Below are 13823 nucleotides of genomic sequence, written 5' to 3'. Positions count from 1 at the left end.
CAAGTTGCTGACAGTAGTAAGAAAATAAAGTCACGAAAATGCTTTGTGTGTTTTTATTGCACAAATGTTTTATGAATGTTTCATGTTTAGTGAAAAGCATATTGATAAAGAAACCAGGAGCCAGCATGTCAGGGTGAAATGTTAATGAATCTGTACTTGTCAGTGCCAGTATCAGCGCGTTAGTGATGATGAAAAATTTATATGCCATTTAAAAAAATAAAACAAAAAACACTACATTCTTAGCTAGATTGTAAAGCTTGTACAACACTAGATGGCACACCTCTACAACTTATAAATCATGGAAGCTTTTGAATGATGGGGAGCTGAGAGGAGAAAAAGCATGCACCACTTTCTGTAATCCAAAGCCAGTCTGAAAGCCAGACAGCTGAAAGTAGCGAACAGTTTGAAATTGAGCTCAAACGGGATTTAAATGTTCTCGGGTTATTCCGCCCCAACAATCTCCAGCACGTAATGCTGCCAGATTTGCCCCCTCAGATCGAACAATTCGACTGAACCTGAAGGTCACTTCCTCTTTCATGCTGTTTTTGAGTGCATTAATGGTTAATGGGAAGAGTACATACAATAGCTAACTTAACTTATTAAAGGCACGCCCATCTTTGATGGGTAGGTTCTTCGTGTGATGAAGAGGTGATAGCTGTGTTATCCACCTGCTAAACTATTTATTTAAAATAACAGTCTTGGTGCTTATACAAACTGTGCTGTGCGCGCGCGCGCGCGTGTGTGTGTGTGTGTGTGTGTGTGTGTATAGACTGTTTCATTTTGGACAGCAGTCCTAGTTTGCAGCAGTCGTTTTGACATAAAAATAGTAGGGTAGCAGGCCTAGCCAACAGTTCTGTCCAAACTGACGTCAGTGAGGTTATCTAGAGAGCATATTCTCACTTTTCCATCACATGTATGATTTTATTTAAACTGGGATTTAAAAAAAAACAAAAATCTTTAAGTTTAAAATGTAAGCAAGAAATTTAACTTGCTTATACAAGCAGACACCCTGTGCACATATCATGAACCCTGTGATAGGCAGTGGGACCTCTAGCTTTACAAATAACGTTACATTCAAGACATTCGGTGGGTTAGACAGTATGTTGCAGAAGCTTTAAAAATTCTGCATATTTGTCATGACTCACATAAGGATATATCTGCAAGCGCATGGGTCTGCTTTGCTGTTGCTTTTCACAGCCAGTGGTGGACAAAAAAAATAAATAATACTTCATTATAGGTCCTGCTTATGAAAAATATCCCCCTGTGTGTGGTAAACTGTATCTGTGTTTTATTCTTTAAGTATAGCTAATAAATATATGAAGTAAAAAGGAAAACACTATCTGGACTGTACAGCAGGAGTGTCATCAAATGGAAAATATTTAAGTTTAGGTGCTCGAATGTGTAACTAATTGTTCGGGCATCATTCCAACACTGGTGGCGTGTGGCCAGGTAGAAGTGCAACAGTAAAGCTAAAGTTCCCAAAAGTCGAAATATTACAGGACTATTTTTTGCAGTGCAAAAACAACTGGTGACCACGTACCAAACTTCAATCTGGATACCACCACACCTGCACGTACTCCTTTATAAAAACCAGTGCACCGTGTCTCTCAGAACCTTTTTAAAAAAAAAGACTTTCTCAGTAAACAAACTCTGAAATTCTCCACAACAAGCCATGTAAATGAGCCCTGCAAAAATGGCACAATGGGTAATTTAGCAAACTTAACATGACTATTGGTTAGCGCAGGTGCTCGCGGTGAAAAAAAAAAGAAAAAAAAGAAAAGCAATGTCCGCACAAAAGCTGCGCATCGCGATCAGTCTGTGGACCCAGAGCTTGTGTGTCATCCAAAGGAGTGGTATCCTGGAGCCTGCAGAGCTCTTAATGTGGACGTGTTCCAACTGGGTCGAAGTTCAATAGCACCAACTTGTTTGCCCTCCAGGAACTTTGCATATTTTGCTTCATTATGTTCAAACTGGACTGGTTACACGGGGGTAAAAAAAAATTTTTTTTCTAAATTACGATGCAAGTATAAAAAGCTTTAGGGAAAAAAAACAAAAAAAAACAAAAAACTATAAATTGCAAAAGATCAAAAAGTCTCCACTTCAGAGCGTGGTTATTTTTAGCTGTAACAATAACATCATTAACTAGAGTGACTGAACTTGGCCACCACATTTTTTTTGTGACGGAAGGTCAGTGTAAACACATTTCTTCTCTTTTACTCACGGAAAGCCAAACAATAAGCTGAAGAGTCAAAAACTTGTTTATAAAAGACGGGAAATGAAGCAGACAATGACGTCAATCGATCTGAAAGGTCTGATCGTCGCAAGGACAGTCGCGGCTGGCTGTCTAAAGTAAAAGCGAAAAAAAAAAAAGGGGGGGGGGGGGGGGCTGGGGTTGGGGTTGGGGTGAGGGAGAGGGAGGTGGGATGGAGGATGCTGCTGTCCATGGTTTTTCCCCTTAGTCAGAGTACTGGTTGTAGCCATCAAACTCCACCTCGCTCCCGTTGTTGCAGTTGGCCTCAGTGGGGTTGATGCAGTACTTGTTGTCGTAGACTTGGCGGGGCAGGCCATAAGTGGTCATGCCCTGTTGAGAGGCCCCTTTGTTGGTGCCCATCTGCAGAGAGATTGTGGTGGTGTCACAGTCCTCCAGCTTCAGGTTCTTGTCAAAAATATGCCTCCTGGTTCCTGGAGCCGTCATGCCGGACTGTAGCAGAGAAAAGCAAGATGGAGGGCGCAGCGGTGTAAATACACTATACCGTTGCATTCATGACAGATGTGTTAACAAATCCAAAGAATCCACCAAAACTAATGAAGTGATCTGAGCAATCAATTTCTCTATATCTCAGCCTGACGTGTCTTAGTCCTCCAAATGCTATTAAAAAACAGTCAACAAGCACGAGGATGTGATTCACTAAGTGTCCTTATAATAAGATAGTCCAGTCAGAACCACATTAGTCAAAGAAAGAACAGTCATCAAATCTGTGATATGACTGTTTGGAGTTCCATGTATATGCACAAAAAGGCAAATGAGGGAGGGCAGTACTGGCAACAGATGTGCAATCACTTAGATCGGACACAGTATGAAATGTAGGAACTGAGGATGGAGGTGGGTTGCAAAGTGGCTTGCAGGAGTGCAGCAACTATTGGTTAGACTAAACCCTGTCAGATCAACTCAAGTTGCAGTTTCACCTAACATGTTTCTAATGTGTCTTTTTAATAAGTGTATATATTTTGTGTAATAACATTTTATCTCTTTGATGCAACAATAAAAGGGATTTTGTTCATTTCAAGATACATTTTAAAAACGATAATACATACTAACCATGCTAGAGCTATATCGCCAAGAAACTGTGTAGTGAACAAGTGTTACTTTAGTCTAAAATTATACATCTCTTCCCACCTGGCTGGCTCCCTTGTTGGTGCCCATCTGTAGGCTGATAGTAGATTGGTCAGGGGTGTCCATGCCTATTTTGGCATCATACAAATGGCGTCGTGTCCCGTAAGAGGTCATGCCCTTTTGACTGGCAAACTGGTTAGTGCCCATCTAAATACAGAGGAAAAAGACAGGATTTACATGACATGCAATGTAGTTGCCACAGTTATTCTTTGGAGTGTCTCCAAAAACATCACACTTTAGGATCACGTATGAGGTGTGGTTATTGACCGGTCCATTCCGGTTCCTTGTTTGTTGTTAAAAAGTTAAGAAGACTGTTTGGGGAATATTCATTCAGCAAGAATCCAGCAGGGGGCACAATAACAACACACTGAGAACAGGCTTGGCCAGCAGAACAACACTGCACCATGACAGCTTGGCCATAACACAGTACATTACACGTTTAGCCCTTTTGCCACTCTGACCTGCAGGCCTATGATGTTACGTCCCTCCCTGAGCTTCTCGGGAGCGAAGCGCCGCTGCTGTTTCTCTGCGTACTTCACGCCTATATCGTACTTCGAGTGGAAACCTTTGGACTTGGCCTGAGAGACAGAAGTGGTGGTGACAGAAAGGAAAAATGGTGGTAATAAGAATGCACTTTTCATACCCACATTGCTTTTATTAGATCCATGCTGTTGCCATGGAAATCTAAGCAAAAAAAAAAAAGTATCAAGATCAAATAATAATGTGCAGCCAGTGGTGATTTCAGCGAGATGCCGACGTATGTGAATGTGTGTGCACCGCCGCCCTCACCATTCCAGCCAGAGCGATGAGTGTGCACTGGACCTGAGTGTGGTTGACATTCTCAAACAGATCGTTGGCCTCAAAGATGTCGTGTGGCTTCAGGCCGTACTCCGTGATGGCACGGACGAAATTCCCTATGTTTTCCAGCTGAGAGAAAGAGCAAGAATACAGGCTGGAATAAGATCTTTTGGGCATTTATACATGCCTGGATATATTGGCAGAACAATGGTACTGGCCAGTCTGGCCCTGCTGACAGCTGTCAGCCCATTTGCTATCGGCAAATAGTGACATTCAGCAAAATTCAGAATGTCCAAAAATAATGTAATAAAAGATCTGAAAGGTCCTTGAATTTTTTTTAAAACTAGATTTCTTTGTTTCCCCTGGTACAAATGATGGGATGCAAACAATACAAACAAAATCAACAATGAAAATATCTATCAGCATATCAACCAAATTATTATTATTTTAAACTCTTATGTTACCGGCCCAGAATTTCATAAGCAATGCATGCCTTTTACAAATGTCTGAGTAGATCCTGTGTTTTTCTTCCTAGAATAAAACCTTGCATAACAACAGAAAAAATCTGTGACGGTTGCCATCTTGTAACACAAGAAGCTCTGCAGTTTCAGAAATGATCTTATTCGCCTTTTTTTGTGATCTCATGTCGGAACTGAGGCTACAGCTCGTGGGCAGTCAGCTTACCTTGGCACCAGGGCCAAGTATTAAGATTCAAGCTCAATAACTTTTGCTAAATATTGACTCTCGATTTGCGCCCATGCCCTTGGAGAGTGCGACTGTGTGACGGTCTGTGTGCATGTGCGGCAGTGTCAATATCACAGCGAGAACTTTCTGAAAGGCGTTTTAATCAACGCTTAAGAGCTCTGTTTGCTTTTTCCTGGTCCAATACTAGGCTAATAAAAGCTGTGCTAAGATGAGCCTCATTTGATATGGAAGCTACTTTATGGAAGTTAAATAAAAGTCTTTGTTGTCAGTGCCAGTGCGGGAGACGAGTTCCACTCGGTGTGGAAAACAGGCCTGAGTTTTGAGAGCTGGAGCATTACCTGGTGCCAGTTTTGACTGGAGTGGTTGATCTTTTTCACAGAGCCCGGCTGGAGAGCATTTATGAGCCTACAAAAAGACAGAGCGAGAGAGAGATTTGAAGAAAGTTCCTGCTTTAAAAAAAAACAAAAACAAGGTGGCGTCCATCCACTCACTCGCACAATAGTACTCCATCTTTCAGGCTATCCATGAAGCTGTCCCCAGTCCTTTTGCCAGTCACATCTTCAATCCACAGTCTCAGCTCCTCTTCCTTATGTGGGTCATATTTTCCTGCAAGCTGAGAAGCAGAACAGAGCAGAGATGATCGCTCAAACATGATATGAATTTAGATTTTTTCTGGTTTTATTGATTCAAAACAGTAAGACATTAAATAATTAAATAAATAAAAATAAGACAGCTTGCCCTTTTATGGGCCCTGTAGAAGAACAAAGAGGCATTAATGTGTGTCTACAGTGAAATAATATCCAGTGGATCATATATACATTAAACATTTATATTGTATTTAGTGCGTATTAGACTGTGCCTGCTCTGACCAGAACAATGTAACTGTGTACAAGCTGTAAATATTCATCTAAGACAATGTTCTCCAGGCACGCTGAGATAGTGCAAGGACATGGGTATTAGAAGCCTCCGTTTAGTCTTGGGACCTAGTTAAAACAAGGTCCAGTTTCAATCTCACCCAGGAGCAAAACTGTAAAACATCCAAACAAAATACACAAAAAAAGCAGAGCAAAATAAAGAAAGGCCACTTTGCAAGTGATACCATTTCAAATTATGCAGTGCTAGAAGGGCTTAATTATATTTCCTCATTCAGGGGGTCACGTTGGGGTTACTGCATAGGGTCATAGTTTTATTTCCCCCCCCCCCATCAGGTTTCTACTTCATCTGCTGGGAAACTTCTCTCCTCAAGAGACTGCCAACTGTTGCATAGTGTTCAGAAAAATGTTATACAATTCACAACAAACTTTTACGTTTTGTAAACTGATTCAACTTAAGATTATTGTAGACTACATCTAATGATATTTAGTCAACCAAAACTAAAAGAATTTAAAAGCCTAAATTATGACTCAAAGAATTTAACAGTTCAGTCAAAAGACTAAAACTAAATCAAAACGGACACTGGTCGAGTCCTCCATTAACACAAAGAAGCCTTGATGTCTACAAATCTATGGGAAAACGGTGGCTGGGTTTCCTTGACTTATGACCTCCATAAACACTTTTTCAATGAGAATATGGTTCCAATTGCTTGTTTCCAAGTCTTATGGAACATATAGTGAAGTCCAAATATTGTCAGAAAGAGTGATAAAACAGGCCACACTTAAAGGCAGACCTGCTTTGTGACTGACAAGTTGCTGTGATGTGTGTTTGAGAAGCTAAAAGTTACTGCACAATCAGAACCAAAATACTCAGACTTTAAGATGAGACTTCAACCAGTGCTGACGTCACAGCGGCACAAGTTTGTCTTTTATGTACACTCAACTCTAGATGTTCTTCTAATACATTTTATTTGATATTTTCTAGTCTTTAAATTTGAGAAATCTTCAGCAGACTGCATGTGCCACTCAACTATTCATATATTTGTGTCTCCATGTAGACGTGTGGAGAGACAGAAATATGTGTAAAAATCTCAAGTCACCTCTCATGTCTTTATATTTTTCTGGAAAAATGGCTGCTGCAATTTATTGAAGCATGCAAACATAAAGAAAAATGTTTGCATGTTAGAATTGTATGGTAACGTTTGTACAATTCTAACAAGCTTGAAAGTCAACTTTTGGTATGACCACCATTCTTCAATATAGCCTGATCTCTCTTAGGCAGCTTTCTATAATTTCTTTAAGTAGGCTTCAGGAATAGTTCTCTAGGCTTCTTGAAGGACATTTAAAGCTCTTTTTTGATGTTAGCTGCCTTTTGTTCCATTCTCTGTCAAATTGATCCCACATTGCTTCAATAATGTTGACATCCCGGCTCTTGGGAGGCGAGTGCATAAGTGATAAAGTTCTCTAGTGTGTGTGTGTGTGTGTGTGTATGCTTTTACTGCATTCACAGTGTCTTTGGGAGCATTGTCATGCTGAAAAATGAAGCTGTTGCCAATCAGATACTTGCCCTATGGTACTAAAAGGATCAAACTTGACAGTATTTTTTCAGTATTCATAATTCCATCATTTTTGACAAGATCACACCACTAGCTGAAATGTAGCCCTAACCTCCACCATGTTTTGCAGATGGCTTACCCCGCCCACTGTTATACCCGTCTCCTGACCTTCTCCATACATATTGAGATGATCTGAACCAAAAGTTTCAAATGCAGATTTATCGCTTCATCAGACCCCATATGGAAAAGAAATAGTAAAAACTTATGTGATTACTCATGAAAGTGGCCACTTTCTCATTACTTTCATACATTGTTTTAGTAAGTATCCAAAACATACAAGTTTCATTATATAATTTTTTGATAGATAGATAGCTATCTATCTATCTCTCTTTTCCATATGGGACTGGCTTCCACTGATTTTCATGTATAATGTGACATAGCCCAGCCTTTTCTTCCCGTTTTGGTTCTTTAAGAATGGCTACTTCCTTCCTTCATCCTTCCACTGACACCTTTTCTGATGAGATGGAGCAAAAGGACCAGATACATCTCTCAGATTCTGAGTTAGATCTTTGCTGGATTTCTTCCCCAGTTTCTTGATGTTCCTAATGACTTTTAGATAATAATATCTTCAGCAGATAAACTTTTTTTTTTTTTCTTTTTAAGACCCAGCACTTTCTTTTGTTTACTTGTCCCTCCTTTTAAGGACACACAGGCTGAGCTTGCTACATTTTCAGCTAATAGCTTTTTGTGAATCACCTTGTTAGTGCAAAAATACAATTTTATTCCCCTCAAACTCTTATATTTGGCAAATTTTATTTTATTATTTATCAAAAGAAACATGAACAAATTATATGTTTCTTTGACAGGCTGCTAGTAACAAAACGCCAAAAGATACAATTTAAAATTGGTTCTTTTGGAAGTTGTCTGTTATGTGTCGACACAAGACTTTTTAATGCTTGATGATTCAGAGGTCAGCGTTAAGTGACTTAAACAAAAACATTCCTCTGAAAATAGTCAGGTACAAGAATGGGACTGAAAATAAGTATAAAAAACAAAACAAAGAAAAACTCTGAAGAACTTAAAAATTATTCCTCAGGACCTCTTTTTTAAAAAAAATAAAAAAAATAAAAAAATAAATAAATAAATAAATAAATGGCAACAAAGTCAGCCTCCTGGGAGGTAAAATATAAAGAAATGATGAGTGGCTAAAGAGTTTTGCACATTACTGTATGAGATGGATTATTTAAGTGCACTAATTGAAAACTGGCCTCTCTGTTTTATTTCAAGGTGGAGTGCCTTCCTAAAGATTTATCAGGAAACTATGTATAATTTACACATATGTATAATAAAGTGTTATCATTCTTACTGATAGTTGAAAGTATAAGGATACTGTATGTGAGAAATTGGTATGAGAATAGTAGACTCTGTAATCTAAAATGCAACATTCAAATCCTTAAATACATGAATAGCAGCTTCTTTCATGCCTCAGAGTCTCACAGAGGATGACGCTCCATATCTGAAAGTCTTACTATATACTGAAAAATACTCTAAGCTGAGGTGTAAAGAGAACAGGAAGGAAAATGAAATGTGGACATTTCTGCATGCAGAAACACACAGGCCTCTCCCTCTCTCTCCATGCATTTCCTTATTGGCATAAACACACTGCCCTAATACTTTGAATTCTGGCATGGGGGTTTAAGGCTGCCCCCACCTCACCCCTTCACACACACACACACACACACACACACACACACACACACACACACACACACACACACACACCCTGAATGTTCTGCAGATAAGTCTTCACAGTCTGGGATCAGCAGCCAACACAAACAAGTATTTCAAAGCAGCAGGGGATAGCGGGGACTCCAGTCCATCACACCAAACTTGGGAGAAACAGCTTTTCCTAAACACTCCTCCCTCTCCCTCTGCCTGTCTCGCTCTGTGTATTCGATTGGCTGCGCTCATATTTCTCCCTCACAATCTCTCTCCTTCTTCTCTCCCTTTGGGTTTTCCAGAATCTGCCCTTTTACAGCGAGTTGACTATTCAGGCACCCAATGTCCGATAAAGGCACACCAAGTCAACAGGTCCCCCTGCCAGTCCGGGGGGGGGGGGGGGGGGGGGGGTTTGATTTAATTGTGCTTTGTCTTTTGATTGCCGAACTCCACTGCCACAATAAAAACTATTTTAGGCATGAAACACACAGAGAGAAAAGGCAAACAGAACAAAAAATGATCTGTATACTGACGGATGTTATCGAGAGCATGTAACACTTGTAATTCCACCATGAGTGGTAATTACAATAAATAAATAAATAAATAAATAAAAAGAATCAGTAACTGTAAGATCATAGCAAAAGCTATCAGAACATTATGCTAGCTGTCTTAGCTTAGCCAGCATTAGCTAAAAGTAGCTCCACGTGTGGCTGATCATACCAGACCAAGTAAGGCTGTGGCAGTAAATCTTCTGACTGCACTGAACTCCAGTTTGGTGCATTTCATTTCTTATGAATAGAACTTTTTATTTGATTAATGGTGGTCGGCTCTTTTTAAAGGGTTAAATAGTGGCATGTGAAGCTAAAAAAACCAGTACAACCAGTACAAGATTGTCAGCAAAGTGTGTCAGGATGTCACGTGAAAAGTCAAATGAATTACTCTGGAAAAAAAACTCTTAATAATAAATCATCATCCCTGAGGGGACACCCAGAATCAATATATAAAGTCAGTTTTGCAGATAACTGAGGTGGAGCCCATGTTTGTCTGCTTTATATACAGTTAGGCAAATACTACAGTATATTGATTCTAAAACCATGGGTTGGCCCTTTCCTGAAAATCGAAATAAAGGATTAACAAGACATTGTAGGATGATTAATAAATGAGAAGAAATAAAGCAATAGCTCTAATTCTTTTATAGTTATAATAATTTAGATTTTTGAACAATAAACTTAAAAGGGAAAATAAGAAAAAGCCCCCAGTAACCCCAACATTTTCACAGGGATCAATAAGACCAAGAGGTTTAGCAATTGCTGGCTTCATCTCCATTGATGTATTGCATGTTTGAGATTTATCACTTCGTTTTATGAGTGAATTTTCTGCTAATTTGGTGTTTTCTTCAGATGTTTTGTACTTCAAATAAATATATATTCAATAATCTTAGAGCTTATAGCCAATTTTATTTAAGGAGTCATACTGTGCGGCTACAGCATGGATTTATTAAGAAAACACATATAAAAAAAAAAGAAAAAAAAGAAAAAAGAAAAATGTGGACTGCCCTGCACTGTATAGTGGTGAGTTCAAAAACCAGTGGAACAATAGGAAAGAGCTACAAAGTGCCAGTAAGCTGAAGCAGCCATGCCACACACGTCACCTACACAGGAGTTTGCAGGAGGAAAAACTGCCAGCATTTGTCACCATAAGCTAACGGTCAGTTCGAACCAAGTAGGGCTGCTGCAGCTAAACTCTGGGTGTACTGACCCGAGCAGTGGACTGTGACAGAGAAAATTAAACAGGCTCACAAGAATGGCTCCAGAGCTTTGCTACACTATCACAGACTATTTGCTGTAACCGCTGGTGTAAATACGCGAGTTGAGCTGTTAGTGCCTGATATGTGGATTTCCGCCCCTCCCTCATTTATTTGTTTGCATCGAGTCTCCTTGGATTCACTGTGTGAACTACTGGCATGGCCTTGTCTTTGCTATCTATCGCCTATCTGTCTCCTGTCCACCTGTGTTCTATCAGGACAGTGTTTTGTCATTCTTGACTTGGATGTAAACTGTTTAGAGTGAGCACACTTTCTCACGTTCCAAGTCAGAGCCCAGTCACTCCATAAAAGGCCATTAGATGATGATCATGTACCTGTCAGTCTTTCTGCTGCATCTCTGCCCCTCTCTGATGTCACGCTGCTGGAACGCAGCATCCCGCCATTACTCTCATTTAAGCCCTTAGGCTTAAATAAAAATTTTATATCCCCCCAACACACACACACGACCCTACTTCTCAATTTCCACTCACTGCGTGTACGTGATCGGCTTGGAAATGGCACTGTGGTGTCGGTAAAATAGCAGCCTGACTGCTGAAAGGAATGCGGGCTTCATAGAGTGTGCTGCACCTCTGCATGAGACTAAAGCACAGCTGAGAGATGGCACCATTCAGGGAAGAGGCCAGGGCAATGATGATTATAATGATGATGATCTGGGTATTGGAACAGTCACAGGCTGACCTTTGTCATTCTGGCTGTTAGCAGCTGTGACTCATCCAAACATACAGAGTCACTGCTGTCACCGCACAGGCAGAAAATCCCAGTAATTTTATTCACACTCACAAAGTGAACACGGCCTAGCTTCCCCACAACGGTGACAACACAAAAAAAAAAAAAAAAAGCTTGAAAATCAGGATTGTGCATGTTTATCCTTACCCAGGTACAAACTGATTTAAAGGTGGAATGTGAGTCAACACTTGTCAGGTGATCCGGCCAGTTTAAAAAAAAAAAAAAAAAAAAAAAATCAGTAATATAATGTGCAATGGCACAACACAGATACGTTCCACCCTGCCAAAATAGTGAGAAATTAATTTTTCAAAGTGATATATATATTATATTGTATTTGGTATATTAGCAACAATATTCCACATCCCAAAATAAATACTCTCACTGACCTAATCATTACAATCTTTCAAAGCTTACTGAATGTAATACTTCCTGTTAAACTTGTGTCATATGTAATTATATGGAACTGCTTTCCAGTTTGCTCTCTCACATGCACATCCATTTACGTCTAGGAAAAGGTTCATAAAAGGTGGAGGATGTGAATTTTAATGTAGTATAATTAGTGAGGGGTGCACACTCACTAATGATACACTAAGTTTTTAATGTTGGCGTGTGTGTAGTTTTCATTCAGTCTCGGTCGTTGTGTCCTTGGGCAAGACACTTCACCCGTTGCCTACTGGTGGTGGTCAGAGGGCCCGGTGGCGCCAGTGTCCGGCAGCCTCGCCTCTGTCAGTGCGCCCCAGGGTGGCTGTGGCTACAATGTAGCTTGCCATCACCAGTGTGTGAATGGGTGTATGAATGGGTGGATGACTGGATATGTAAAGCGCTTTGGGGTCCTTAGGGACTAGTAAAGCGCTATATAAATACAGGCCATTTACCATTCATCTAATTTCTCTGTTCAATCCCCTTTCTCACTGCACAGTGCAGCTTCAAGCTCAGCCTTTGTAAGATCACCTTCTTCCATGTTTCAGTCACTTTTTGATTTCTCTGAGGGGAGATCAGCCAAACAACAATAACAGAGCACTCCCTCCACCACGTGCTTCACTCCAGCACACTATAAAGCCCTGACCCTGCATAATCGCACGAATCATTTGGCCACTAAAGCCTGTTTTCTGCTCGAAAAACAATCACCTCCTTCACGGTGTGATCTCTTACCAAAAGACAGAAGTGTGTCACCGCAGCGGTTTTCCCAAGCACACAACCTGAAATTAAACTGAAATGAGATCACATCACCGATGATATCTTCCCCCCCCACCCTCTCGGTGTAACGTTAAGATACATGTAGGAGTTCCTTTCCAACTGTTTGATGCAGAGCCACAGGCCAACAGCAGGTGTATTTATCTCTACGTCTTTTGCTGCGAGTTGTTTCAACATGCTTAACTATAAAAGCAGCCACCACAAACCCTCTCTTCTGTTTCTTTGTATCACAGTTTCGTTGGAAAAACTGCGTATTTACAGCAATCACAGAGAGCTTGTTGTTTACTTTGCTATTATACTGGGTAGATCAACCTGTTACTGACCCTTTGTGGACCTCTGACCCCCACCAGAGGAGCCCATGCTTCACCTACAGCATCCAAACACACTCTGGATAACTAATATTAAAAAAAAGAAAGAAAACATACCTTACTCTTGACCTCGGCGGAGAGTCCGAAGGCTGGGCCGCTCCTGAAATGTGTTGTCATTCTGTCGGGTTTTCTTTTCTTTTCTTTTCTTTTTTGGCTATTTACAGTGGAGCTAGGGGGGAGCTTTAAAAATGGAGAAGCAGGTTAGAGCTCTCTGTCCAAACAAGGCAGGGAAAGCACGCAGAGAAAGTCCCCAACAAATCCGCGGGTATCTTTTACCCCCCTTTTCTTTTCTTTTTATTAATAATATTATTATTCGCCCCAGTCGTGCTCGGACCTGCTGGCGGAGGTTTTTGGACAACTTTCCAACACTTTTCCGAATCTTTTTAAAACTCTTCCCATGTGTGTGCTCTCTGATTGGCCGCGAACTCCGTCCAATCCGGACGCAGCCCCATCACGGAGGGGAGTGATGTCACCGCTCGGGTATTGGATTTAATCAGTGTCACTTTTTCCACCTTCATACCGGTCCGGGATAATTCACACGTGTGTTAATATGCAGTTTGAAGGAGTTATGTCATTGCCATGTTCAGATCAATTTCTGTTTTTACTCAAGGTCTTAAAAGGAAATTCACGTAGCAGTAACATTTAATTCAGTAATATGAATAATTA

At 40.4% G+C, this 13823-nt stretch overlaps 1 protein-coding gene across 1 annotated transcript; it reads right to left on the bottom strand.

Annotated features, from left to right (window-relative positions):
• Window positions 1-23: 23 nt before the first annotated feature.
• Window positions 24-13623, bottom strand: cnn1b (calponin 1, basic, smooth muscle, b). The gene is made up of 7 exons (XM_026165885.1): window positions 13215-13623; window positions 5389-5510; window positions 5236-5302; window positions 4184-4321; window positions 3856-3972; window positions 3398-3541; window positions 24-2701 (listed from the first exon to the last, which is right to left on the bottom strand). Exons 1-7 carry the CDS (start codon window positions 13272-13274, stop codon window positions 2456-2458), a joined length of 894 nt encoding a protein of 297 aa, XP_026021670.1. The 5' UTR covers window positions 13275-13623; the 3' UTR covers window positions 24-2455.
• Window positions 13624-13823: the final 200 nt, after the last annotated feature.

The sequence above is a fragment of the Astatotilapia calliptera genome, chromosome 4 (assembly GCF_900246225.1).
Source record: "Astatotilapia calliptera chromosome 4, fAstCal1.2, whole genome shotgun sequence".
Taxonomy (NCBI): domain Eukaryota; kingdom Metazoa; phylum Chordata; class Actinopteri; order Cichliformes; family Cichlidae; genus Astatotilapia; species Astatotilapia calliptera.
The sequence above is the reverse complement of the archived record's forward strand: the minus strand, read 5'-3'. Positions and strand labels throughout refer to the sequence as shown.

What these genes read in the sequence shown, in the direction of transcription:
- cnn1b (XM_026165885.1), bottom strand. Translation starts at nt 13,274, where the DNA reads ATGACAACACATTTCAGGAGCGGCCCAGCCTTCGGACTCTCCGCCGAG. An exon ending in CCAGTCAAAACTGGCACCAG is followed by an intron (nt 4,322 to 5,235) that starts GTAATGCTCCAG and finishes TCTTTCTCTCAG; the next exon opens with CTGGAAAACATAGGGAATTT. An exon ending in TCATCGCTCTGGCTGGAATG is followed by an intron (nt 3,973 to 4,183) that starts GTGAGGGCGGCG and finishes TCTGTCTCTCAG; the next exon opens with GCCAAGTCCAAAGGTTTCCA.